At 42.9% G+C, this 27,582-nt stretch overlaps 1 protein-coding gene across 10 annotated transcripts in view; it reads right to left on the bottom strand.

The window, feature by feature from the left end:
* The window catches only part of ASPH (aspartate beta-hydroxylase), a 185,143-nt gene extending 158,423 nt beyond the window's left edge, over positions 1–26,720 (bottom strand). The window contains exon 1 of one of the 10 annotated variants that reach the window (XM_025265354.3): positions 26,372–26,720. In XM_025265354.3, coding sequence (XP_025121139.3) covers positions 26,372–26,483 — 112 coding nt within the window. In that variant the 5' untranslated portion in view covers positions 26,484–26,720. Of the gene's footprint in view, positions 1–1,012; positions 1,177–8,803; positions 12,957–26,371 lie in introns of those variants that run through there. The other 9 variants (XM_045162814.1, XM_044928748.2, XM_044928749.2 and 6 more) reach the window with 9 other exon arrangements.
* Between the last annotated feature and the right edge of the window lie 862 nt (positions 26,721–27,582).

The following is a 27,582-nucleotide window of genomic DNA, read 5'->3' as shown; positions in this document are numbered from 1 at the left end:
TCATCAAACTGATTACTTTTTTGCATTACAGAATATCACCCCCTTGGAGCCAAGAACTGTTATAAAAGTGGGTCAGAAGTAACAGCTGACTTTCCTTCACTCTGTAGATTAAGCAATCCATGGAGAAGGGGAGAAGTGCCTTAAAAAAGAACTAAAAATCAGAAACAGATCTCATATTCTTCTTTATCAGGATGGTCAAGTGATCCATTTTCACCATTTATTTAAAACAGTGTTCAAAGCAGAGAGACTCATATTCTCCACACTAATAATAGAATCCTTCCAGTGACTGCTTAGGTAGCTGAGAGCTGGAAGCAGTTTCAACATGTCTATTTTATGTTTCTTAAACACATTTTTGACATAATGAGCCAATACAACTTGCCTTCCATTAAAAAGACTATATTAATTCACAAAGAAAAGCAAAAACAAACACATACAAAAATGTAAATCAACACACCATTAAAGAACAGTTGAAGGTTAATTATTCAATTTGAAAAAACAAAATAAAATCCCTAAGTCCTTTCTTTGCATTTGTCATCTGCTTCACAAAAATTAGGTCCATTTCCACATATAAGGCTCTGCTTCAGCCAACTAAGTATGTTCATTAATACAAGACAGGAATCATAAAGCCCTTAAATTTCCTAAAATTTTATATGAAATCTAAATGAGCACAATTCATTAAAATCACTGCAATTAAATTCTAAGACCAAAACAAACCACTTATTCATTTATCTGAAGTTTGTTAAAATGTTGTCCCTGATATTACAATACAATAAAAGATATTTTAGGTTAAGACTCTAAAACTTAACATTAATATTAAAGACAGATTGGTCCATGAAAAATTAAACTACTTGAAACACTGAGATCTCCAGGAGTTTGAAATGGAAAACATAGAAGATGCAGTCAAAGCACTTAGCCAAAAATATCTGAACAGCGCACAACTGAAAATCAAGCTAAAAACTGCCGTCTTGTTTCCAAACCACTTTTAACCCAAAGAACAAAAATATAACTTTACCTTCTGCCATTTTGATTTCTTCAATCCATGAATAATATATATGGAAGGAAAAAAAAACCAAAGCCCTGTGAGCAGGTATCAGGCACGACACAGGCCGTTTGCTACCTACTGGCGCTGTGGACAGGCCAGCAGTTGCTTGGGCAAGGCCTCTAGAGCTGAAATTGGACCTGATTGCAAACTCTGCTCACCAGTTATTTTTAGAGGCCTCTTCCTCAGGGCCAAATACTGCTAATCACTTGGGCTGAAATGCTCTGCTAAGAGTATGACAGCCTTTCTCCCACTTCTGGGATCCCTTTCTGGGTTGATCCTATTCCCCAACTCCAAAATCTAAAAAAAAAAAAAAAAAAAAATCAAGCATGCTTAAAACATAAAAAAGAGGAACAAATGTGCTGTCAGTTTGGGTTTTCTGAAATCAGTCTTCAGTGCTTTTAGCCAAATACCAAATCATTCAAAACTGAAATAAGTCTTGCTATAAAATGTAGCCCCATGCCCAGCAACAGCTTGAATTGACCCTTGAGAATCTAATCCAATGCCTATGTGAAAAGTCCATTATTTAGTTTGTCCTAATGAAACAGAGCCCTAAAAAGTAAGAAATGAATCAATGCTCTAGAATTCTGAATCACAGACAATACCTTCCCAAGACTAATTCCCTCAACAGCAAAAATAAAGTGACAATAAAAAATTGTTTCCTAGAGAAGGAGGGAGAGAGAGCTGGGGAGGAAGACATGGTGGGCAGGGGAGTAGACAGGGAAAGAAGGAACTCTTCACCAGTAAGAAAATAATCTAGGAAACACTAGATAAATCATCTCATGAAACTGGAAAGAGACTGCATAACTGTATTCTGATTTTTTTTTCATCTTCTCCCTACCCCCCTCTCCAAATATTCTCTTCTGGGAAATAAAACCAGCTCAGTTTATTCACTGATTTAAGATTTGTTGTTGTTTTTCAGTTGCTAAGTCATGTCTGACTCTGTGACCCCATGGACTGCAGCACACCAGCCTTCTCTGTTCTCCACTGTCTCCTGGAGTTTGCTCAAATCCATGCGCTAGTGGTAAAGAACCCACCTGCCAGTGCAGGAGATGTAAGAGACGCAGGTTTGATTCCTGGGTCAGGAAGATCCCCAGGAGGAGGGCATGGCAATCCACTCCAGTATTCTTGCCTGGAGAACTCCATGGAAAGAGGAGCCAGGCAGACTATGGTCCATAGGGTCTCAGAGTTGGACATGACTGAAGCAACTTAGCACACACATGTCCACTGAGTCCGTGATGCTATCTAACCACCTCATCCTCTGCCACCCCCTTGTCATACTGCTTTCAATCTTTCCCAGTTTAGCAGCTCACAGACTTCATCAGAGCTCTGATCAATACACTAAATTAATTTAGCACACACTGTATCTAGAGCGAGGCAGCAACCTTTAAAAGTTGTTTATGAGTCTTGAATTTTTTCAGTCAAACTGAATACTTCACACACAAATGAAACAGATAAATGTCCTGAAAAGGAGTCAGAACCTATGATGCCAATATTCAATGGCCCAGAGCCTGGACAGAGTGAACAGAGCAGCAGGGACACCTAAGCAAAACTGACCAGGGTCTTAGGTGCCCGGACCAAGAGTCATTCCTCCCTTCAAGGATCTGTCCTGCTGAAGTCAGTACTAACTAAAATGTTGAATGATAAAGAATCATCTGTTGATAGGGGTTTAAGATAGATCACCAACCAGCATACAGATTTCCTAGACAAATATTTCAGAAGCTTCTTCTGTTGTTTTCAGAGAGGGAGAGTGACTGGAGGCCCTTCTTGGGAATATTGGAAACCAAGCCATCACACTTACAAGTGTGTAGCCCATTTCAGACTCAAGAGACCTCAATTCAAGTTTCAAAACCTTTGATCTGAGGATAGTCATCAAACATCTGGGCCTCTGTTTCCTTGCCCATAAAAAGTGTCTTGGAGAATTTCTGTTTTGTAAGTTCACTAGTATCATCTTTTTCTAGATTCCACATATAACAGATGTCATATGATATTTCTCCCCCTCGGTCTGATTTACTTCACTAAGTATGACACTCTCTAGGTCCATCTATGAAGATGCAAATAAAATGAACTTAATGAGGCTGGGAGAAGGGATAGTTACAGACTTCGGAATGGACATGTACACACTGCTGTATTTAAAATGGATAACCAACAAGGACCTACTGTATAGCACAGGGAACTCTGCTTAATGTCATGTGGCAGCCTGGATGGGAGCGGGGTTTGGGGGAGAATGGATACATGCATATGCATGGCTGAGTCCCTGAGTTGTTCACCTGAAACTACCACAACATTGTTAATTGGCGATCCCCCAATACAGAATAAAAAGTTTAAAGTTTAGGGGGAAGAAAAGTGTCTTGGCACGAAGGAGGCCTGCAAATATTTGCTGAAGTCATACATACGGCACATGGTGATTGGAGCCATCTGGACTCATGCACAAGTCTGCTCAGCCCCAATTTACAGCTCTTTACATGGCCCTGGCCTGCCAACAAGCCTGCAGAGGCTGAGAGGGCTTCCTCTCTCCCTTTATGGGCCTGGGCAAGGCCCTAATTCCAGGTGTGGGGCCAAACATCAAACTGAGACAAGAATCATAGCTACTAAGTGTGGGTACACCTCACCCCGAGGATCCTTCCATACAGCTCCAAATAATTCTTCTCCACAAATCTTTATCACATATATTTACACACCCTAAAGTTAACCTTCTCCTTGTTTCTTGCAACAATTTTACAGGTATTGCAATAAAATATCTTACCTCCTCAGTTTCACAATAATGGCAGACCTGTTATTCTAGATAGGGCCATTAGGATGAAATCTCTCTAAAATAACATTGCTTAAGGAAAAAGAAAACCTGAATTCCAAGTAACTATCTCTTATAATTGTTGCTTGATTGCTAAGTTGTGTTCAACTCTGCAAACCCATAGACTGTAGCACACCAGGCTCCTCTGTCCTTCACTATCTCCTAGAGTATGCTCAAATTCATGTCCGTTGAGTCAATGGTACTATCTAATCATTTCATCCTCTGCTGCCCTTCTCCTTTTGTCTTCAATCTTTTCCAGCATCAGGGTCTTTTCCAATGAGTCGACTCTGCATCAGGTGGGCAAGTATTGGAGCTTTGGCATCAGTTCTTCCAGTGAATATTTGGAGTTGGTTTTCTTTAGGATGACTGGTTTGACCTCTTACAATAATAATTCAATTTTATAAAATCTTTTAAATCAATAAAATTTGCATATAGCAAATCATATCTTTATGACCCTAGCAAAGAGAAATGAAGTAATATTAACTATTCCTTGTAACAGCTGCTGGAACTAATAGCAAACTCCTACGTTCAAGCAAAGATTAAACTTCCACAGTGTGCTCTGAGATTATTACTGTCAGCCTGACATCACTGGAGACCACAAGAGCTAAGACTTATGTCCATGGAGTCCAGTGCTCTTCCTCTTCTAAAACTGACCAGGTGAAAACCCATCAGGATTCTCACAGGGCAAGAGTGATGACTTCCTCCAAGCCATCCTCCTGATGGCTTACCCAATCAGCTATCACTTACAGTGGTGCTGCTCAAACCAGAGTCACCTGGAGGACCCGTCAACACAGATTGCTGGGCCCACCTCACAGTTTCGGTTCTGTAGGTCTGGAGTGGAGCCCAAGATTATGCATTTCTATTGATAACAAGGTGATCTGATGGTGGGCCAGGGACCACAGAAAAAGAGAATCACTGCATCCCTAATGCTCAGGTCTGGAACAAGGGACTGAATCTGTCTTGTTCATTAATGTACATCTGCCTTGCACCTATTTGTTAAATAAGTAGGTAAATTCTTTCTCGAATCCTTGCTGTTACAGAGTAATCAAACTTCTTCCTGCTAACACTTCAGAAATAAGGGAGCAAAGGGACTCAATAAATATTCCAATAAATGTCAGGTCACTTCAAGCTTCCTCATCTCCAGGAATTTAATGATCCTAAATTTCATTCATAAGTGGAAAAGATCTATAAATTATTAAGAAAGAGAGAAATTAGGGAAAAAGTCCAGTAGTTCCCAAACAATGGTGAGGAACCCCAAATGGTCTAGGACCAAGACCTCATTGCTCTATGTCAGACAAAGTCCTCACTGATCAATCCTGGCTGCATGACACCCAGCTTGAGCACAAGAAGACCTGAGCATGAAGGACCTGTGTAGTCCATTCGTCAGCCCGCTGGCCAGATGCCTGAAGCACCTAACACCTAAGGCACCCCCAACACCTCTCCCAACTGACCCTGGGAAAAGGCATGAAAGACTGAAGGAGTGACAAGGGGCTGCCATGGGTTTTAGAATTCAGCAAAACAAAATGAAGAAAGCCATTTCCATTTGCATCAGGATAAATGAGGAAAAGAGAAACAATTAGCAATAACTATCTAAATCAGCTCCCAAACAATTTTTGGAAACTTTATTAATCTTTGGAACCCCAAGTTGGGAACCACTGCCCCAACGTATACTTCTGTCTGGATTACTGCTGATTCACTGCAGAGAGAACAACTGTATCAGAGCACAGGGCCATCAACCCCACCTAATGACTCTGTGGTAGACCAGAACTCCACTAGTAAGAAGCTAAAAATACAACACAAATGGGAGCTAAGCCTCAAATGCTCATGCCAGGCCTAATGAGCAAGTTCCTAAAGTGTCATTAGTTCTTTCTACAGAGAATTTAATAAAGAGAGAAGACTTAGAAACAAAAAACACCCCCAGCTTGTCAATCATTTATCTTGTGTAGGTAACAGCTATTAGTATGGTACTGAAATTTGGTCTCCTGCTGAATCTAGAGTGGTAAAAGGTACTTTTAAAAAAGTAAGTGGTGGTGTCCATTCAGAAACCCTGAGATGATGGAAGTTGTTTCAAAAAAATAACAAAAAAAAGTTGTTATTGTTGTTTTTCAAAACTAAAAACGACAGAAAAGCGTAACACTACTTACTTATGTAGCTCTAAATCCAAGGCAATGAGACTAGGTCACAAAGCCATCATGCATGACCACCACCGATTTACAGCTGTGTCCCTGAGGACTTTTTGACCTTAACCCATTTAGACAGCAAAAGATCTGCAGCCATCCTTCCCAAGAGCCCACACTTTCTAGGGTGAAAGAATTCAGCATTTACAATAAAGTGCCCAAGAGATGCAAGAAGGAAGTAAAGAAAAACATTAGCAAAAACTATAAGGAAAGCTCAGGCTTCCCTGGTGGCTGAGAAGGTCAAGAATCTGCCTGTGATGCAGGAGATCTGGGTTCGATCACCTGGGTCAGGAAGATCCCCTGGAGGAGGGAATGGTGACCCACTCCAGTATTCTTGCTTGGAGAATTCCATGGACAGAGGAGCCTGGCAGGCTACAGGCCATGAGGTTGCAAAGAGCTGGACATGACTGAGCGACTAACACCTTCACATACAGAAAACTCACGTGATAAATTACAAAACATATGCATTTTAAAAATTACAAGAAAAAAAGCAGTTGATGCAATTATGTATCACAATAAATTCTGGGGACAAGCTTCAACCCTTTACTAAATAAGTTAATAATAATGAAGCTGATAAAACATAATAAACTAAAGCAAGAATGCCTGTAATTGTAAATTGCATAGTCAAGAGTTAACTTTACCCAAACAGAGGTCTGGCTTTTGCCCTTGTCTACTTGGAGGTCCCTGACATGTCCTACCCAATAGGAGTGATTGGTTTGCTTGGGTGCTCTGGCCAGTGGACAGTCTAACAGGGTGATTTGCAGACTGTATGACTATATATATCAGTTAAGGGCAGCCATGTCCAACACTTTCGCAATCCTATAAACTGTAGCCTGCCAGGCTCTTCCGTCCATGGGATCTTCCAGGCAAGAATACTGGAATGGGTTGCCATTTCCTTCTCCAGGGGATCTTGCCGACCCAGGGATCGAACCCACGTCTCCTATGTTGGCAGGCAGATTCTTTACCCCTGAGTACTAGGGAAGCCCAGTAAGTGATGAAGCCCTAGTAAAAACTCTGAGTACCAAAGGCTCGGATGAGCTCCCCTCATTGGCAATACTCTACATATACTGGAAACTGATGTCCATGAGTAAAATGGGAGCTTTGTGTTCAGAACCTTCCCACTTTGCCCTGAGTCTCATCCTTTGGCTAGTTCTAATCTGCAGCCTTCCACTGCAATTCAATTGCAATGGTGAACAGAGCACAAAAGAGGAAAGTTACCCAGTTCTGAGTTATTCCCACAAACTATCAAGCCTGAGAGTGGCTGTGGGGACCTCCTAGGCTGGCCTTCTAGTGGCCAGCTGGTCTGAAATGACAGCAGCCCTGGGGACTGGCCCACCCTCAGCCGACCTGAGCAGAAGCACAGAAAAGCAGGAAGGGCAGCTACAGAGAAAAGGCAGCAATTACCAAGCAGTGTGCACTCCCCTACCCCACACACCACCCCCGCCTCCTCCCGCCTCCTGCAAGGTGTCCTAGGTTCCTTTGCCCAAGGAGGGCAGGAAGATAGAACCAGGGTATATACCATCATGCCAGCATCTTACTCAAAAAGGCTGACTGCCAAGCAAGGGATTCGAAGGAGCAAGAGAGGATAGGGGGCTCTGCCAGGAGTGGATGTCCCAGAGGGCTGGAAGGTCCCACCAGACCTTCCAAAGAACTCACAGGGGAAGTGTTTGGCTGCCTGTCACTGTATAGTCCATGGGGTCTCAACGAGTCAAAACAGGACTGAGCGACTTTCACTTTCACCTATTGTCAACCATGGACAGTTGATCTTATTAACCAGCAAGAGACTGACAGGGACCAATGAGACGATAGAGGATGGCTTTCCCTCTCTTCCCCTCTCTCCGTCTCCCATCCCCAGCACTCCCAACAAACTAGAGCCTGGAAGAGACAAGAAGGACACTGCCCCAAAGCAGACCACACAGAGAGAATGCAAACATCACTTCTCCCACTGCAGGCCCTTCTGCCTTCCTGCCAACGGGAGAGGAGAAATTCTGCACTGAAAATGAGGTCATACTTAAAGCAGACAGACTTCCAGAAACGCAGAGTGACTGGGGTGCTAAGGAATCCACCCCAGAGATGGTCAAGAGCCTCTGCTACCCAGAGATTAATCTAATCCAACTAACCACAGTGACTGGAGGAAAATGAAGCTTCATGATAACACCCGGCCAGACAAAGCCTACTAAAGAGAGCAGCTATAAACGTGGCTGCATGTTAGGCCGACACACAAAAAGCTGCCAGGATTTGACTATTTGGGGCCCACAAAAATGGCTATTTCATAGGATTCGAACAAACAATACATGAATATTTGAAAAGCATTTTATTACAAAAATTTCCCAACACACAACAAAGCTGAAAGAATTTTACATAGAATATTCATATGCATATCACTCAGTTGCAATGATTAACATTTTATCTTGCTTACGTTATGTCTATTCATTCCTCGATATTCATTCATGAATCCATTTTACACGTCTAACGCATTTCAAATTAAACCTGTAGACACTAGCACACTGGTCCAAGTATTTCAGCTTGTACATCATAAACCACAGTCCAATATTTATCATTTCACATACAATGTACATAAAATGAAATGCCCTAATTTAAAGCATACACTCCCTGAGTTTTCACAAAAATATACACCGTGTAAGCCAAATCTCTTATCAAGACACAGAACACGGATGCCCTTACCAGCCAAATTCCACAGCAACCCCAAGCCCAGGGACAGCCCCATTGTTGAGCTTTTTTTTCCCACTGGAGGTTAGGGTTGCCTGTTCTTGAAATGTCATAAAAATGGCGTACCTGGTATATGCTTGTTGCCGTAAGGCCTGTCTCCCTGAGCTCTACATTCTGAGGGGCCAGGTATGTTATAGGCAGGGGTACTGCATGGCTCCCTGTTGCTGGGAAGTATTCCGTTGGACAAATTCACCTGAGTATACCAGAGCATTCTCCTACTGGTAGAAGTCTGAACTGTTGGCAGGCCTTGAGTGTTACGAATAAAGCTGCTGGGGATATTCTTGTGCAAGAACATTGCTTCCATATTAGAAATAAAAGCTTGCGCTTCTCCTGGGAAATAAATACCTAGGAGTGGAATTGCTGGGTCACAGGGCTCAGGCACACTCAGTATGGTAAGAAACTGCCAGATCTTTGACTCCAGTGGTTCCACCATTTTATATACACACCAAAAATGTGTAACAGTTCTTTTGTTCTAAGATGCTGTCAACATTTGCTGTGGTCAGTCTTTTTAATTTTAGCCACTCTGATGAGTATGCAGTGGTATCTGTTGGTTTAATTTGCATTCCCCCGAGGGCCAATGTTCCAGCACTTTTCTACTGTGCTTACTAGCTATTTATTTCTTTTCTGTGAACTGTCTACTCAAATCTTCTGAACATTTGCCTATTTTTTTAAATGTTTTCCTAAGTTGAACTGTAGGACGTCTTTGTATTCCCTGGATAATGGCCCTTTAACAGACAACATGTGTTACAAAATTTTCTCCCAGGCTGTGATTGACCTATTGCTTATCTTAAAGCATCTTTTAATGGGTAAAAGTTTCCCATTCTGATGATGTCTTAACTCGTTAATACATTAATAAAGTTAATGAATTAATTTTCTATGTATTTTAAATATATTACCAAATCGGAAAATGTTACTTAAACCTTGACAAGGTTTCCATGCCTTACATTCTGAAATGTGACTGATTTCAGCACTTTTACACAAGCACTGTGTGTGTAACACAAACATTCACAGAAGCCACGTTACTGGCTCAAAGTCCGTGCCCATGAGAAGGACAGTCCTGAAATCAAAGTCCAGGAATGTCAATTAAATGTCTGCTAGCCACAGACATCACAGAGGTAAAGCAAGAGCACTTTGATCATTTTAAGGAATATTTTCATTAGCTCCAATGAGTCACAGAAAGTTTCCAAGCTAGCTGTTTTTCCCTTAAATTTGACGGGATGGATTAAATCTAATTCCTCTGCCACCCAACAGCCCTGCCAAGACTGACCTCTTCTTTCAAAAACTAGTGCACTTGTGTTTTTATCTACATGTTTTCCCCAAACTGCTCATGACTCCACATTTAAATTACCCATCCGCTGTGAAGGAAGAAATCCGCTTCTCTTTACTGTGATTTTTCACGTTATCCACCTCCTAAGTGCTACAGAATATCACAAAAAGCAACATATTTTAGGGGAAAGACATGTAGTTTACCCATGAGACTTTGTGGAATAAAATCTATCTTAATTTTTTAAATCTTTTAAATAAAAAAGACATCAACAGTTCAAAGGTGGAGCGGGCTGTTTGAAGGATACTATTGCAATAAACTAGGAGGTCTGAATATAGACTTAAATCAGTTAACTGTGCTGTAAGTAGTGTTAAACTTTCTGAGTGTGATCATTATATTGTGATTACGTAGGCACATATCCTTGTTTTTAGGGGAAACGTGCTGAAAAATTCAGGAATAAAGTATCATGATTTAATTAAACAGTTCAAAGGCAAAAATGAATAAATAAAACGGTGTGTATGTATCTAGAGTGACCTATAGAAAATGCAAAGCCATCAAAACAACCAGTGAACCTAAACAAACTTTTCTTATAACTATCTTGAAGGTCTGAATTTTTTCACACTAAAAAGTTGGGAAAATCCAGATTTCCAGGCCCATTTCTAGTCCTGAAGAGTCAGATATTCCCGATAAGGTATTCCAGATAAGGGTTAAGAATGTGAAAAGTCTCCCCCCAGGTTAATTCATGATTGGGTTCTAGATAAGTAAAAAAAATTGAAAAATTTTACAACTTCAAGTTTTAAGGATGCTTCTGGAGACCCTCAAAGAAATCTGATTAGAAAGTGCATTTAGGTAATACTGCATCAGTGCTGCCTTTCTGATGACTCAGACCGTAAAGAACCTGCCAATCTGCCTGTAATGCAGGAGATATAGGTTTGATCCCTGGGTCAGGAAGATCTCCTGGAGAAGGGAATGGCTACCCACTCCAGTATTCTTGCCTGGAGAATCCCATGGACAGAGGAGCCTGTGGGCTACTGTCCATGGGGTCACTCGGCTAAGTCACTAACACTTTCACTTTCACCATGTCCTTAGGAGGGCTCAGGGTAGGAAGCAGTTAAGCCAATTAAACAGTCATGATGTTACCTTCAAAGAGGTCCCAGAGACAGACAGACGGACAGAGAGATGAGAAAGGAAGGAAGATCAATACACAATGAGAGCAAACGTGGCCAACCGCCAACAGTTGGCAAGTCCAGGTGAAGAGCATACAAGCCTTGGTCTGAACTTTTTGCTGTCAAATAGGTTTAAAAGTTTAAAACAAAAGGTTAGATAAATATAAAAATAAAAACAAAATTGAATTGATTTAAAAATAAGGAAGGAAGGAATGAAAGAATAAGTGAAGTCAAGGATCAAGTCCTAAACCCAACAGTAATGGAAAGAACACCAATTCCATGTCTGGCCTCCGATTTAGGAGAAACCAAAGGGAGAATGCTCCCCACTCCACGTCTCCTCCATGCAGGTTCTACCAACAGATCTCCACCTGCTCACTGGCCATTTCCACTGGATGCCCTGGGTTTCACCTCTGATTCATCTGATGGGATTATAAGCCTAACTACTCTGCCACCTCCTGGATGGGGGGGTGGGGGGGGGGGGCGGCTCCATCTGAGCCAGCATCCCCTGGGTTTTCGCTCCTATCCCACACTCACCCCAAGATCTCACCCGAAAGGCACTTCCTCCCACCAGTCATCTCCACCACTCCCCCACTGAATAGGCACTCCCCCAAATTCTGGATGCAACCCAACCTATGCAGTGGGACGGTCCCCTCCCTCACTCTGGTCCCCAATTACACTAACACACAAGGGGATTCTTAATCAGACCCATCAAGCAGGCAGCACCCTCTGAGACCACAAGCAATTAAAAAAACCCAACCCAAGCAAAACAAAACATTAGGCCTTCTTGAAAATACACCTACTGCTTCAAGCCTGTCCCAGCTAATCCTCAACAATGAGCCAACTCTGCAGAAGTGTGCAACTCTGTCCACTCTCCAAGCCAGGCTGTCCCTATGATGTCCCTTTCCCTTCCAGGACTAACTGCCCTCACCTCTGTGCTCTTGAAATTGACATCGACCCATGAAATCGGTAATGTGCAAACGAACGCAGTGCAGTCGCCAGTTGTGACCCACACTCTATCACAGGAGTGATGCTTTGCCATCTGAGACACAGGGTGATTCTCAGAGATGGCATTAAACCTTTGGTGGAGTCAGGAAAAATAACGAGATTGTATACTGACCACTTGTCTACAAAACTCATCAAAATGCACAATGAGACGTTGAACCTGTATACCTGCAGTGTCTCCCACTGTCCACGGCTTTCTTCTCTATCCACTGAAAAATGATTTTTAATTCTAGAATTTGCCTGGGATTGTCATGAGTCATCAGTTTAGAGCTGGCCTGAATCTACTTTTCTTTCCTTTAATAAAAACAGGCCATTGGTCCCTTGAGTTTCCTTGTCACCTCTTCTAATTTGCAGGATTCCCCAGAGTATAACTGCCCAGAAAATGTTAGCTGGGACTGCGGTTTTGAGAGTCCTGAAAAGCCTCAGCTGGTTCGTATTTTAGTCTTCCTTTCCCTACTCCCTGCACACGCACACTTCATCCATCCAACAAGTATTTACTGCTCTGTGGCCCAAAGGACAGTGACCTTGCCAGAGGCTGATGTTAAATCTGTTCTGACCACTGTATCTGCTCCTTGCAGAGGACAGCACCTGGACAGAGTAAACCCCATTAACTTCACTGGACGATTCACACACACACACAACAATGTAAATATAAATGTTTTTGTGCCATCTAGATGGTAAAAATTGAACTGATGCTTTCAAACTGTGGTGCTGGAACAGACGCTTGAAGAGTCCCTTGGACAGCAAGGAGATCAAACCAGTCAATCCTTAAAAAAATCAACCCTGAATATTTACTGTAAGGACTGATGCTGAAGCTCCAATACTTTGGCCACCTGATGTGAAGAGCCGACTCATTGGAAAAGACCCTGAGCTGGGAAAGATTAAGGGCAGGAGGAGAAGGGGGTGATAGAGGATGAGAAGGCAGGTTGGATGGCATCACTGACTCAATGGACACAAGTTTAGGCAAGCTCCAGGAGACGGTGAAGGACAGGGGAGCATGGTGTGCTGTAATCCATGGGATCACAGAGTCGGACATGACTGAGCGAGTGAACAACAACAGATGGTAAAACAAATCTAACACACTCCCAGGTGGCACTAGTGGTAAAGAACCTGTCTGCCAATGCAGGAGACATGAAATGCAGGTTCAATCCCTGGGCAGGAAGATTCCCCGAAGGAGGGCATGCAACCCACTCCAGTATTCTTGCCTGGAGAATCCCATGGACAGAGAGGTCTGGCAGGTTGGAGTCTACTGGGTAGCAAAGAGTCGGGCATGATTGAAGCGACTTAGCAGCAGTAGCAGCGGCATTCTGAAAACAAAACCAGACCACAGGCTGCTTCTGGCTGAGGGACAGGAATGACCAGGACAGGTCCAGCCAAGACCCCACGGGCTTCATCCACTCAGCTGCCTCAACCTCATACTCCAAGTCTGTCCCTTTCCTCCCTATCCTGCCCCAGTTCAAAAACCAAAGTGACAGTCAATGTCACCACATGCTCAGGTGTCCCCTAACTCAACTCTCACTGACTCATTTTGCCCTAACTTCCATATCCAACACCTCCCTCAGCTCCACCTTCACCAAATAGACTGGCCCCCACCCACCCTGGCTGAGGTCACCTGGAATAAAATTCACCAGGCACCCAGCTCACCACCCTGCACTCAGGTTCCACTGCATAAACTGTCTCAAGCACTGGTCTCTTGGCTGTGTTCCAGAAAAAGCCAGCTAGTCTGCTGCCAAAGGTTCCTAGGAGTATGACCCAACAAAATCTGACCTGCTGAAAAGGCTGAAGTCGCAAAGCTTTGTGCCAGTTACTGAGAAGCTAATGTTTGGGCAGAAAGCACAGGTATATTTAACAGGTGCTGTCCTGACAGGGTACAGTATCTTCCCAGGACTGGCTAAATGTCTGTAATACCATCTTGGATAAAAGTCTTGCCCTAAATAGAACATTTCAAATAAATAACTCAGATTAAACAAATTCAGCTCAACAAATAATTCAGATCAGCAGAACAAGGTGCTTTCAGCTCTATAATCTAATAAAGATTTTAAGACACAAAGTTATCAAAATCACAGTATGGTAACTTTTCAAAAGGCTTTCACCATTTTTTCCATGCACCTGAATATTCATTCCTTTGACTAATAACTCTTGAAATCCCTGCCGTACAATGAACAGAGAGGCCACTTTGCTTACAGTCCAGTAGAGGAGTAAAACAGAAATAAAATAAAAGTTCATTTTGGTGAGTACTAATATCAGGGTATTTAGGATGGGTTAACACCCAGGTGGCTCAGAGGTAAAGAATCTGCCTGCCAATGCAGGAGATGCAAGTTCAAACCTAGGGTCGAGAAGATCCCCTAGACGAGGAAATGGCTACCCACTCCAGTATTCTTGCCTGGGAAATTCCATGGACAGAGGAGACTGGTGGGCTCTAGTCCATTGGGAACACAAAGAGTCGGATATAACTCAGTGACTAAACAACAACAACAATATTAGGCTAAAGGAGTATATGGGACAATGTGGATATAAGACAATCACTTGGGAAGAACCATTCTCTTAAATTTTAAAGATACAGCACTTTAAAGTACAATCTTCTTTATAAATGTTATTAATAGCATTGGGCTTCCCTTGTGGCTCAGCTAGTAAAGAATCTGCCTACAATGTGGGAGACTTAGGTTCAATCCCTAGGTTGGGAAGATTCCCTGGAGAAGGAAAAGGCTATCCACTCCTGTATTCTGCCTTGGAGAATTCCATGGACTGTATAGTCCATGGGGTCGCCAAGAGTCAGACTCAACTGAGCAACTTTCACTTTCACTTATAGTTTTTCTATATTTTTTAATTAGGATTGTCAAACTTTAGTCTTAAGAAGGAAATCTCCATAACTCTTACAAATGAATTTTAAAAGCCAAAGCCAAAAACTAAAGGGAACAAAAATTTAGCAGTATTTCAGTATTCACATGATTTTAGCCTATCAATGAGTCACATTTAAGGCTAAAGTGAGGGAAAATCAAAATGCTGCAGAACAAATAAATGCCTGCTTCTGCCCAAGCGTTACTCCTAATCAGAATGAATGAAATACGAATGCTTCCTACTGGCCTAAGTACTTGTATGTCGAAACTACCAGAAAGGACTTGCTCATTTTAATTAATTCTCCACATCTTAATAATTTTTATTTCTTTAACTCCAACATTTATAAACATCAAGAGGATTTTGCAGTCTGTCTTATGGCCCATAACATAAACATTAAAATAAAAAAAAAATCCATGCATGTAACACATAATTCTAGAGCACCTTTTACATTCAAGGCAGTGTGGAAGAAACACAAAAAACACAGCTTACACCATCAGCGCCCTTTTGGTCTGTGAGAGGGAAGTAAGACTTTTCCCTGTAAATTTGTTCACACCATATTTACTGAGTGCCTACTATGCACAGACCATCATTTAAGTACTGGAGATGAAAAGGAAATGGAACATGGTGTTTACCTACACCAAACCCTAGGAGTAGTTCTCCCAGCCCCAGCAAGTACTCTTGACCAGGGTGAGTGAGCTTCGACCCACCTCCCGTTTTTGTATGAACCAGGGCCTAAGAATGGTTTTGGCTTTTTAAATCAGTTGAAAAGAAATCAAGAGAAAAATGTAATAACATAAAAAAAATGTTAGCGACTGACTCACACTGTTGTACAGCAGAAACCAACATGACACTATAAAGTAGTTATCCTCCAATTTAAAAAATTAGAAAAAAAAAAAAAAAAGAAAATGATAGTTGTTTCCAGGGAGATCATGTGACCACCATGCTGACCTCTGATCAGAACAATCCGGGTAACCCATTCCCAACCAGCGGTGGTGAGACAGACAGTGTGGAGCCAAGGAGCCCTGTTCTATGCAAAAGAGAAAAAGCCCCCTTCTCCAGCCGAGTGTGAACAGAGAAGCAAGAAACCTCAAGGCTGCCAGCTGCCATCTTGAGTCCAAGAGGAGCCAACCTCAGGACGACAGACACCGACACCGAGAAGTCACGTGCTCTGAGGACTTCCTGAACCACTGATCCTACCACATCTGGTGCGAGCACACCACATCTTTCTTAATGAAATCAATTCCTAACTGTTTACGGGGGTCTGCGTCTGGTGTCTGTTCCTAACACAGATCATAAAGTTCTTGCCTTTGTGATCAAGCAAGAATGAAAGACAGCAGATGATCACAGCACAAAACCCAACATCTGTTCTGTTCAAGGGGCATCACCATCACCATGTACCGCAACTGCAGTCGTTAAGAAACGCTTACTAGGCATCAGTTTGCATAAGTGTGAGTATTATCTCCATTTGAGAGATGAAGAAATATTTCAAGATGCTGAGAGAGGTTTGTTGACTTACTAAAAGGTCAAAAATGAGTGGCAGAGCTAGTCCTCGGGTCCAGTGCAGTCTAATACTGTGTTGTCACACTTTTCTCATCTGCTAGAAGGCAATGGCACCCCACTCCAGTACTCTTGCTTGGAAAATCCCATGGATGGAGGAGCCTGGTGGGCTGCAGTCCATGGGGTCGCTAAGAGTCGGACATGACTGAGCGACTTCACTTACACTTTTCACTTTCATGCATTGGAGAAGGAAATGGCAACCCACTCCAGTGTTCTTGCCTGGAGAATCCCAGGGACGGGGGAGCCTGGTGGGCTGCTGTCTATGGGGTCGCACAGAGTCGGACACAACTGAAGTGACTTAACATTGCATAGCATAGAGGAACCTGTGGATCAATGAGGATGCTAAGACAGTACCTGCAGAGGGCGCTACAGACACTCATGCTGGGGGTGGGGGGAGGAGGGTTGCAAAACCCACTGGAAAGATGATCAATGGGAAGGTAGAAGAACTGATGGGGTAGCTGCATCTTGACAGACACACAGGAGCCACACAGAGAAAGAGCAAGTGTGGGGCTGTCACAGAAGAAACAGCAAGAGCAAATGCAGAGACCTCAGAGAGTGACCTGACGTGGGTGAATTAATATAAAGAGAGCAATTTAAGATTGGCTAGAGAGGGTAAGCGGAGAAGGCAATGGCACCCCACTCCTGTACTCTTTCCTGGAAAATCCCATGGATGGAGGAGCCTGGTGGGCTGCAGTCCATGGGGTCTTGAAGAGTCGGACACGACTGAGCAAATTCACTTTCACTTTTCCCTTTCCTGCATTCGAGAAGGAAATGGCAACCCACTCCAGTGTTCTTGCCTGGAGAATCCCAGGGACGGTGGGGCTTGGTGGGCTGCAGTCTATGGGGTCGTACAGAGTCAGACATGACTGAAGTGACTTAGCAGCAGCAGCAGAGAGGGTAAGAGGGGCAAGATCATGAGGAGCCTGCTAGATGGTGCTAAGGAATCTAAACTACACCTTGAACCAGGAAGACTAGGCAAGGTTTTCAAATAAGCGACATGATCGAACTTACACTTTATGAAGATGACAATGCCTGAAGGATGAAACAGGACCAGTTATGAGTCATCTAACTCATTACTCCTTGGAACAAAAGTTATGACCAACCTAGATAGCATATTCAAAAGCAGAGACATTACTTTGCCAACAAAGGTCTGTCTAGTCGAGGCTATGGTTTTTCCAGTGGTCATGTATGGATGTGAGAGTTGGACTGTGAAGAAAGCTGAGGGCCGAAGAATTGATGCTTTTGAACTGTGGTGTTGGAGAAGACTCTTGAGAGTCCCTTGGACTGCAAGGAGATCCAACCAGTCCATTCTAAAGGAGATCAGCCCTGGGATTTCTTTGGAAGGAATGATGCTAAAGCTGAAACTCCAGTACTTTGGCCACCTCATGCGAAGAGTTGACTCATTGGAAAAGACTCTGATGCTGGGAGGGGTTGGGAGCAGAAGGAGAAGGGGACGACAGAGGATGAGATGGCTGGATGGCATCATTGACTGGATGGATGTGAGTTTGAGTGAACTCCGGGAGTTGATGATGGACAGGGAAGCCTGGCGTGCTGCGATTCATGGGGTCGCAAAGAGTCGGACACGACTGAGCGACTGAACTGAACTGAACTGACCGATGAGTCATCTAAGGGCTCCCCTAGTGGCTTAGAAGTATAGATGTGCCTGTGATGCAAGAGATCACCTGCAGTGCAGGAGACACGGGTTTGATCCCTGGGTTAGGAAGATCCCCTGGAGGAGGACATGGCAAACAACTCCAGTATTCTTGCCTGGAAAATTCCATAAGCAGAGGAGCCTGGCGGGCTACAGGCCATGGAGTCACAAAGAGTAGGGCATGACTGAGCAACTGAACAACAACAACAGTAAAGCACTTAGGCTAAATCTAATCAAAGAGGCATACCACTTTGGGATAAAATTATAAAAAGTCACTGTAAGACAAATATATAGGAAGTTGCACCATGTTTATGTACAGAAATACTCATTATTATATGTGTGCTCTTGTCCCAGTTTGTGCAAACTCCAGGAGATAGTGAAAGACAGGGAAGCCTGGCATGCAGCAGTCCATGGGGTTGCAAAGAGTCAGACATGACTTAGTGACTAAACACACACACACACATTTGTCCCAAACTGTTCTATAAATTCAATACAATCCCAATCAAAATCCTGAAATATTCTTCATGAAACTTAACTTGATGTGCAGATTCTAAAAAGACACAGGCAAAGAAAGGTCCCGAAACAGTGAGGACAATGATGAAAAAGACAGGATAGAAGGACCTGCCTAATTCCACATACCAGGAACAAAACAGTCACAGGTATCTATACACAATAGGTGATACAGCAGATTAGTGTAGAAAGAAGACACTTCAACTAATGGTGCAGGACATTTTCATTGTTCATCTTTAAAAATATCAGCTCCCTACCCAACAATATATACAATAAAAAGCACACCCCATCGTTTAGACATCTAAATGTAAAAGGCAAAATTCAGTAGCTTATAGAAAAAAAGAAAATGTTTTATGATCTCTGTTAGAAAAGATGTCCTAAATAAAGCACAAACCATAAAGAAGAAAATACAAAAATGCTATTATCAATAGATCAAAAATCTAAAAATTCTATTCAACAAATTATACTACAGAAAATGACAACGTGAATAATCATAGACTTGGAGAAGCCCTTTATCACACAATCAAAAGGTTCAAGATAAAGAAATTCTACAAATCAAAAATTTAAATTAAAAACCTAGACAAATAGGTTATATATATATATATATGTATATATATTAAAAAAAATTCACAGAAAAGGAAACTCAAATAGCTATTCTCACCAGTAACCTCATTGGTGATGAGAAAAATGCAAGTTTAAAACACAAACACTACTTCACATCCACTAAACTTACTAAACTTGCAATATTAAAGGTTACCAAGTGTTGGTAATGTGGTTGCTACACACAAGTAGCTGTTTTCATGGTGGGTGGGAGTGTAAAGTGATACAAGCACTTTGAGGTTGGGGAAAAAAAGGTGAGACTTGGTAAAGTTTAATACGTGTATGCTATGACCCAACAATTCCAATCCTAAATTATGCTCTAGGAAAGGACTTAGACATTTATACAAGGTAATAGACAACTCTAAGAGTGTTCAGGGCAGCAGTGTTTGAAAGAAAACAATGAAAACAAACAAAGTGGTCCTGGATGCCAGGATGGCTAAAGAAAAAGCACATTCATATAGTGAAGAACTATATATATGAAAACATAGAGCCAGTTTGGTAGAGTCTTAAGCAAATAGTGTCCAATAGTTGACAAGTATGAGCCTATTTCTAAAACTTTTGACATGCACTAAACAAATGTTATGGGCTTCCCTGGTGGCTCAGTGGTAAAAGAATCCGCCTGCAACGCAGAAAATGTGGGTTCGATCCCATGTAGAGCAAATGCCTGAAGCACTTTCATTAAAAAACAATAATGACTAATGAGGAAATACTACTTTGGCTCCTAGCGCTAGCAGAAGAAACTGCTAAAGCAATGGACTTCAGAACAAGGGCCCCTACAGTGGCACGTAGAGATAAAGAGAAGGAAGAAATGAACATCCTAATCTCTGGTCCTTTAGTAGAAACAGCCAGATCTGCAGGACTAAACACCAGACACGTGTCCACCGAGATTTATATTCAGAGCTTCATAGATGCTGGAGCAGTGGATACTGGAGCACAGGAGTCAGCCTGAACACCCCCACCTCTCCCAACAGATGGCTGAGGCTTTCCCAGGGATCTGGGTAAACTGTAGATGGGTTCTCTGTACATACAGAATTTATTAAAGGGAAGCTAATTTTAAAATGTTCTGTTTATCTTAGGACAGAATGAAATCAAACCACGCAGGAGATGCAGAAATACCCCCAGACACAAACTAACTTGTGTATTTTCAGGATATTAAAGCAGTATGCTGGAGTAACATCAAAAGACTGAAATAGATCTGAGCTCTAGTAAGAGAAAACAGTGCAGATCCAGAAGGGATCTGAGGGTAAATCCTAAACTTGAAGGCTGACGTGCACCCCAGAGGCAGCCAGAAACGTGTCAAAGGATACTAAGAACCTGCTATGAACACGACTTCTAGGACATCCACTTGACTCAGATGCTACCCTGTATCACAAAAATTCATTTCTTAAATCATAAAAAATTTTTCAAGCATGCAATAGCCTGCTTAGTTCTACAGCCTTATATATTCTCCAAAGTTTCATATGCACCTTTACCATTACGGGTACTTTGATGAAAAATCTGAGCAACAAAAAGGCATATAGAATTGATTTTAGGGCTGTCACAACCCTGAATAATTCTTTCCATTTGAGACCAGGTTTACAAATTTTGAGTGACCTGCTACACAGTTCTTAAATGGCTATGAATCCAGGTCATCAGATTTTCCCAAACTACAATGTCTTTCTGGAGAAAAAAAAAGAAAATGGGCGGGGGTGGGGGGGGCAGATATTCTACTGGGACCAAAGAACTTAGAGGTTAAATTTTCAATAGTAACTAAAAATAGAGTGGAAAGCTCCCGTGATTCTTAATCCAAGCTACCCTTTTGCCAATCAGCTGAAAATGAGAATCTCTCATTGTCTAGTAATCTCTCTGAGACACATGATTTTAAAGTAAAGCTAAAAGTATAGATCTCTCCTTTAACTTCCGAACCCAGGTTAATGTTTGGCCATTTTAAAATTGTGTGCAAAGGACTTCCCTGGCGGTCCAGTGGTTAAGACTTCACATTTCAGTAGAGAGGTTGCAGGTTTGATCCCTGGTCGGGGAGATAACATCCCACATGCCTTGTGGCCAAAAAACTAAAACATTTAAAAAAAAAAAAGAAAGAAAAGAAACAATACTATAACAAATTCAATAAAGACTTTTTAAAAAGGTAACTATGTTTAAAAATAATAATTATAAAATGTGTTCAAGAATTCCCTCCCAATACTTTTTAGCACTTGGTTCCATAAAATCTGAGTTGCCCTGTGGCTTAGACAGTAAAGAATCTGCCTGCCAACATAGGAGCCAAGAGTTCGATCCCTGGGTTGGGGAGATCCCCTGGACAAGGGAATGACTACCCACTCCAGTGTTCCTGCCTGGAGAATTCCAGGGACAGAGGAGACCCACCATGGGGTCTCAGAGTCGGACACAACTGAGTGACTAACATTCATTTTTCATACAATCTGGCCAGTTGAAACTGCTGTTCAATTGAACACAAAACAGCACACAGTTCCTCTGGTGGAAGAATTATGGCCTTCCTATCTTTTCATTCTAGACTGACTCACAAAGGATTAAGTAACTGGCACAAAATGATTAAAGGAAAGGAATTTCACCAAGGGCTCCTCATTCAATGGAGTCAGAGGGCAAGCAGCAATGTATTGTGTCTGTTAATTACTAAGCAGTCTAAGACATATTGAGAGCAATAAGGAAGAAAAAAATTCTAAATGATTAACACGCATCAAAATCAAACATCTGCAAATGTATAATTTTACAGATAGTTCATCAATGCATTTAATTCTAAATACAATCAGCCTAAATAAATAAGACTGCTACTGCTGCTGCTAAATAGCTTTAGTCGTGTCTGACTCTGTGCAACCCCATAGACGGAAGCCCACCAGGCTCCCCCGTCCCTGGGATTCTCCAGGCAAGAACACTGGAGTGGGTTGCCATTTCCTTCTCCAATGCGTGAAAGTGAAAAGTGAAAGGGAAGTCGCTCAGTTGTGTCCGACTCTTAGAGACCCCATGGACTGCAGCCTACCAGGCTCTGCTGTCCATGGGATTTTCCAGGCAAGAGTACTGGAGTGGGGTGCCATTGCCTTCTCTGAAATAAGACTGCTAGGGCCTGACTATTACTACTAAATTTCAAAACCAGCTGTTAAAGACTGTGACAGAATTAAATAGCAGTGGCTGAGCATTTTTAATTAGTTGTCCATCAATGGTTCATTTCCTTCTCCAGGGGATCTTCCCGACCCAGGGATCGAACCCCTGTCTCCCGCATTGCAGGCAGACGCTTTACCCTCTGAGCCACCAGGGAAGCCCTCTGAGTATGTACAGGGCTCTTACATTTAAAAAACAAGTAGATGTTACATCTGAAACTTGAAATTGAAAGAGGAAAAAGGGTTCTACAGTGACACCTACTGGTGAAGTGTGATATGGTGGCACAACACTATTAGACAAAGGAAACAGATGTTTACATCCCCTAGCAAGTTAGAAGCTACAGGGAAAGACTGAATGACATTGCAAAGGGAAACTCTAAACAAAAACATTACATATACCAGGGTCTGTAACTACAAAATAAGTCTAAAAGCACATCATGATCCCTGTTGATCAAAGATCTTCAAATCAATAAATCTGAAAGAGGTTTCCCTTGGCCTCAGTTGGTCAAGCAAGTCAGTTTTTTTTACGTGTGAGTTAAAGGTAAAGGGAGAAGGCAATGGCACCCTACTCCAGTACTCTTGCCTGGAAGATCCCATGGACGGAGAAGCCTGGTAGGCTGCAGTCCATGGGGTCGCTAAGAGTCGGACTCGACTGAGCAACTTCACTTTCACTTTTCACTTTCATGCATTGGACAAGGAAATGGCAACCCACTCCAGTGTTCTTGCCTGGAGAATCCCAGGGATGGGGGAGCCTGGTGGGCTGCCGCCTATGGGGTCGCACAGAGTCGGACACGACTGAAGCGACTTAGCAGTAAAGGTAAATACTTCCCAGGAGGTGCAGTGGTAAATAATCTGCCTGTAATGCAGGAGGCTCAGGGGAATCATGGGTTTGATCCCTTGTTCGGGAAGATCCCTGGAGTAGGAAATGGCAACCCACTCCAGTATTCTTGCCTGGAAAATTCCATGGACAGAGGAACCTGCCAGGCCATGGTTTACAGGGTCGCAAAGAGTCAGACATGACTGAGCACAAACACACACAAAGGTAATATGTTCAATTTACTCGTTTCTTTCATATTTTAAAGAATAAAACTGGAAAAGGCAAACTTGAGCTCCGCAAAAAGCTAAGCATTTTATCAGTTTTCAATTTAAGTTGAAGGCTTAAATAAAAAGCAGACACCTGCTTTAAAAATCTAACTTTTACATAAACCTCCAAGTTTCAGTTTCAAAACACCACGTTTGAAAAAAATGACCACTAAGATCAACAAAAGGCCAGATAATCACATTTTCCCTAAAATGAATGTTTCAAAGGACTGGGTCCTCTTCCACTCTATTTTCACACATAAATGTTAGAAATAATAACGTTCAATGTGACTAGTGTCATCATGTCCTTCAGAATCTCAATGTAAAACAACTCAAAAAACATTAGCTGAGCCCATGTACTTCTTCTCAAACTAAGATTTTCAAACATGCTGTTTCAAATACAACTGTAGTCAAAAGTTAACTGGTAATACCATGGGAAGAATATTTTTCTTTAAAAAAAAAAAAAAAACAGGTGTAATATGCCATAGAGAGCTAGAAAGAAAAGATAATCAACTTCGACTCCAAGATTCCCATAAAATCTTACAAATTTGAGAACCTAAAATCCAGGAGATGGTGAGGGGCAGCAAGGCCTGGCGTGCTGCAGTCCATGGGGTCACAAAGAGTCAGACACAACTTAGCCACAGCACAACAAAAATCCAGTACAATGGTCAAATGAATAAGAGAAAACCTGGTTTTAGTCTTGGATCATCCAATAATCAGTTGGGTTTCTAAGAAGTATATAACCTTTGAGGATTCAGACAATCTTTCCAGGCCTCATGGTAAGGCCGCAGCCAAGATTCCAGTTTCTGTGATTTCCCCAGCATGTGGTATTGACTTGGGCATCAATGTGTACACATCAATGACAGATAGATCCAGCAACCAAATAGAAGTGGCTCCATCATTCCGGTATTGGATCACACGTTCCACTGCAATGCAACTGCTTACAACAGAAAGAAACCTCCTTTCATCTCCTGTGCCTTCCACGTGGCACACAGTCAGAACTCATCACTGACTGAAAAAAAAAACAATAGCTGCGGAAAAAGAATGCTCATTATGTAACAAGCGAGACTCCAATGTCAACTCTCTGTCTGTGGATATTTTTCTGGTAATACAGGTACCTCTCTCATTTCCACATTCTTTTATATACTATGTCTGTTTCACAACAATTACAGGATCAATGTGTAAAATGCTTAAAAGGCTGTAGATCCTCAAATAGGATAGAACTTGCTCTAAAATGCTGGAATATCAAAGTTCGAATGTGTTCATTTTGGTCCTAACATTTCCTAAATGTTAGGACCAACTGATTCAGATCTTGAACCACTGGGGATGGGGATACAATCAATACACACTGTCGATGCTAATTCTCACCAACAACAGGGCATTTAATAAAACAACTGCTTCAGATATAGTCAAACCTCTCTACCCAGAATTGCAAAAGGAAAAGTGGAACAAAGATGATGTGTTTTGCTTGTAAATGGCTACAAAAACTTTTGAAAACAACATTAAAGTGTCATTCATCAGCTTTCTCTACTTGGAGCTGAAGTTGCATGAGTTCTTCTCATTTAGATATTTTAAAAAGTGTAGCCAGAGCCCTTCCTTCATCTACCCTTCTGCCTGTTTAAGTCAACTGACTGGCATTTAAGGTCAAGTGACAAAGGAATACAAAGTTTACTTATGTCAAAGGTGAATTAATATGTTTTCTGTGGAATTCAAACTATCTTTTTTCTCTACAATACAAAATATTAGTTCTCAGAGTGTAAATTTATTCAATGATTTCAACTGCACTATTTTCATCATTTAAATTTAACTATTTAAATTCATTCACTCATCAAATAATTTTTTATTGAGCATCTATTAATGGCCAGACTAAAAGAGTTGGGAAAAGGAATCAATCAGAGGGAATGCGTGAGACATGAAGGCAATACACATGAAAACAAATAATTTCAGATAGTGGTAAGTGCTATTTAAACAACAGCTCTTTAAAGGATGACTATAGTCTTCTGATTTACTTTTTTGATACAAGTAAATACATTCCTTGCAGACCTCAGGAAACAAAGAATCTAGAATCATTTTAAAAGGGAAAGTTTATAGCTCAGATTCAATACACATGTGGATTGCAGTTTTAATATTCTAAATATGAGTCAAAGGAGGTATAAAAGAAACGAGAACCACTGAAATATGAGATGAAACAGATTTACAACATCTGTTCTCTCTTTCTTTGCTGGATAAGCACAGAAGGAGAAAGGTGAATATCTTTTTTTTTTTAAAGAGAAGACAAAGGGGAAAAAATAGAGAAGCTTGCTCAGTACTTATGGTATTCTGTTATATTTAAAGGCAACTACAACGCACGATAAGAAAGCTACATAAAGGCAAAAATATTTAAAATAATCTTCAAGAATATTCAAATCACTCCCCTCTCCCCCGCCCCGCACACACATCCCAGCAGCCTTATTCTCCTTTGGGCTGCACTTAAAAGCTGCTGGTTTGGCAAGAACTTATTTTCTGACTTTGGCTCATTTCCAAACTCTCCAAAATATGCACGGCCAAGGTAAACTGTTTCTCTTACGCCTATCATCAATTCCACAACGAGCCAAGAAGGAGTGGATCGACACAACCTCCATCTCGGCTGCGCACTGCAGGTGAGGGAGCGGCCGGGAAGGGGCTCCCTGCTCGGCCCGGCCCCTCCAGCCTACCCGCCAGGCCCACCGAGCACGGCCTCCGCCCCGCGCCCGGAGGAGGATGGAGCAGGCGCTCGGCGGCATCTAGGGAGGTGGACTCGCAGCGCCCACGCCCCCCACCCCCAACGGAGCCCCATCCTCCGGGCCACCCGGACCCCGGCTCCGGAGCGCCTCTGACCTCTCCGGGACCCGGGGCTGCTGCTGCCGCCGCTGGTGCAACCGGTCGGACTGCCAGAGCTGCTGCTGCTGCTGTTGCCGCCGCCGCCCTTGGCATTCTTGCGCGGGGCCATCACGCGCACCGATGGAGCAGGCAAGGGTAGGGGGCTCCCTCCGGGCGTGGGGGGCGCGGGCGCTGCAGCGGGTGAGGGCCGCGGCTCCTGAAGCTGCACGGGTGTCTCGGCACCGCCCGCAGCGCCTCCGAGGACTTTTCACCCGCGTGCCTCCGGCGCGCGCTCGGTCCTCGCCTGCTCGGAGCTGGTGACTGCCCTCCCGGCGCGAGAGCGCGCCGCTCACCCGCCCTGGGGCCACGCCCCCGTCCGGCGAGCCCCACCCCTCCCCGCCCACAGAAGGCTGAGTGACGGGATATACAGCAAGTCACAAGGGCCTCTATGAGGGGGCGGGACCGTGCCGCGTTTCCCCGCCCCGCTGCAGGCTTAGGGCTGCTCTGGCGCGACGCTGCGGCCTGTGAGAGCCAGCAGCTTTCGACTTTCCAGTCTGTCCTGGTCCTTTGGAACGTGGCAGACGTGGAAGGCAAGAGAACTCTCGCGAGCTTTGGCGGACCCTGTATAATGGGGATGGGGAGGGGCGGGCGACACGTGTGCAGCGTCTGGATTAGAGCTCACCCTCTCTTGGCTTTTCACCGGGAATTTTGTTCGTGTCCCACTTCCCTGTGCACACAGAAAGCCAAGTGAGGCAACGTCCCTTCTTGCGAAAAAACTGTATTTGTCATATTAATATTACGACATTTCTGAAATGGTGATGTTAGAACTAACTAAATGTTTAAGCCATACGTAGTTGGTTTTAAAGCAGGACGTTAGTTCTTTTGTGCCATCAGCGTTTTCAGATCTTAGTTAAGAGGTGCAAATGTAAAGCAAAAAGTTCATTTCCTTGCCCTGCTCCGCACCCTCTATCTGCAATCTCTCTCTGCAGCGCTGACGTCTTCATTCCTCTCCCTTGATGTCCCCACCGTGGGTCCCCCTCCCCTCCCCCGTGCAGGGGCAAGGAGCCTAGGCCTTCAGCTGCTTCTGACCACACCTGGTCTTAAAAATATCTGGATCCCTGGACGAGCCAGATAGGAGCTTGAGATCAGGCACATCGTCTGTCATCATCTTTGTGTCGCCAGTCGCCAACACAATGCCTGATGCAACAGACAAGCCAGACCTGTTCAGT

This window comes from Bubalus bubalis, chromosome 15, assembly GCF_019923935.1.
Source record: "Bubalus bubalis isolate 160015118507 breed Murrah chromosome 15, NDDB_SH_1, whole genome shotgun sequence".
Lineage (NCBI taxonomy): Eukaryota > Metazoa > Chordata > Mammalia > Artiodactyla > Bovidae > Bubalus > Bubalus bubalis.
The sequence above is the reverse complement of the archived record's forward strand: the minus strand, read 5'-3'. Positions and strand labels throughout refer to the sequence as shown.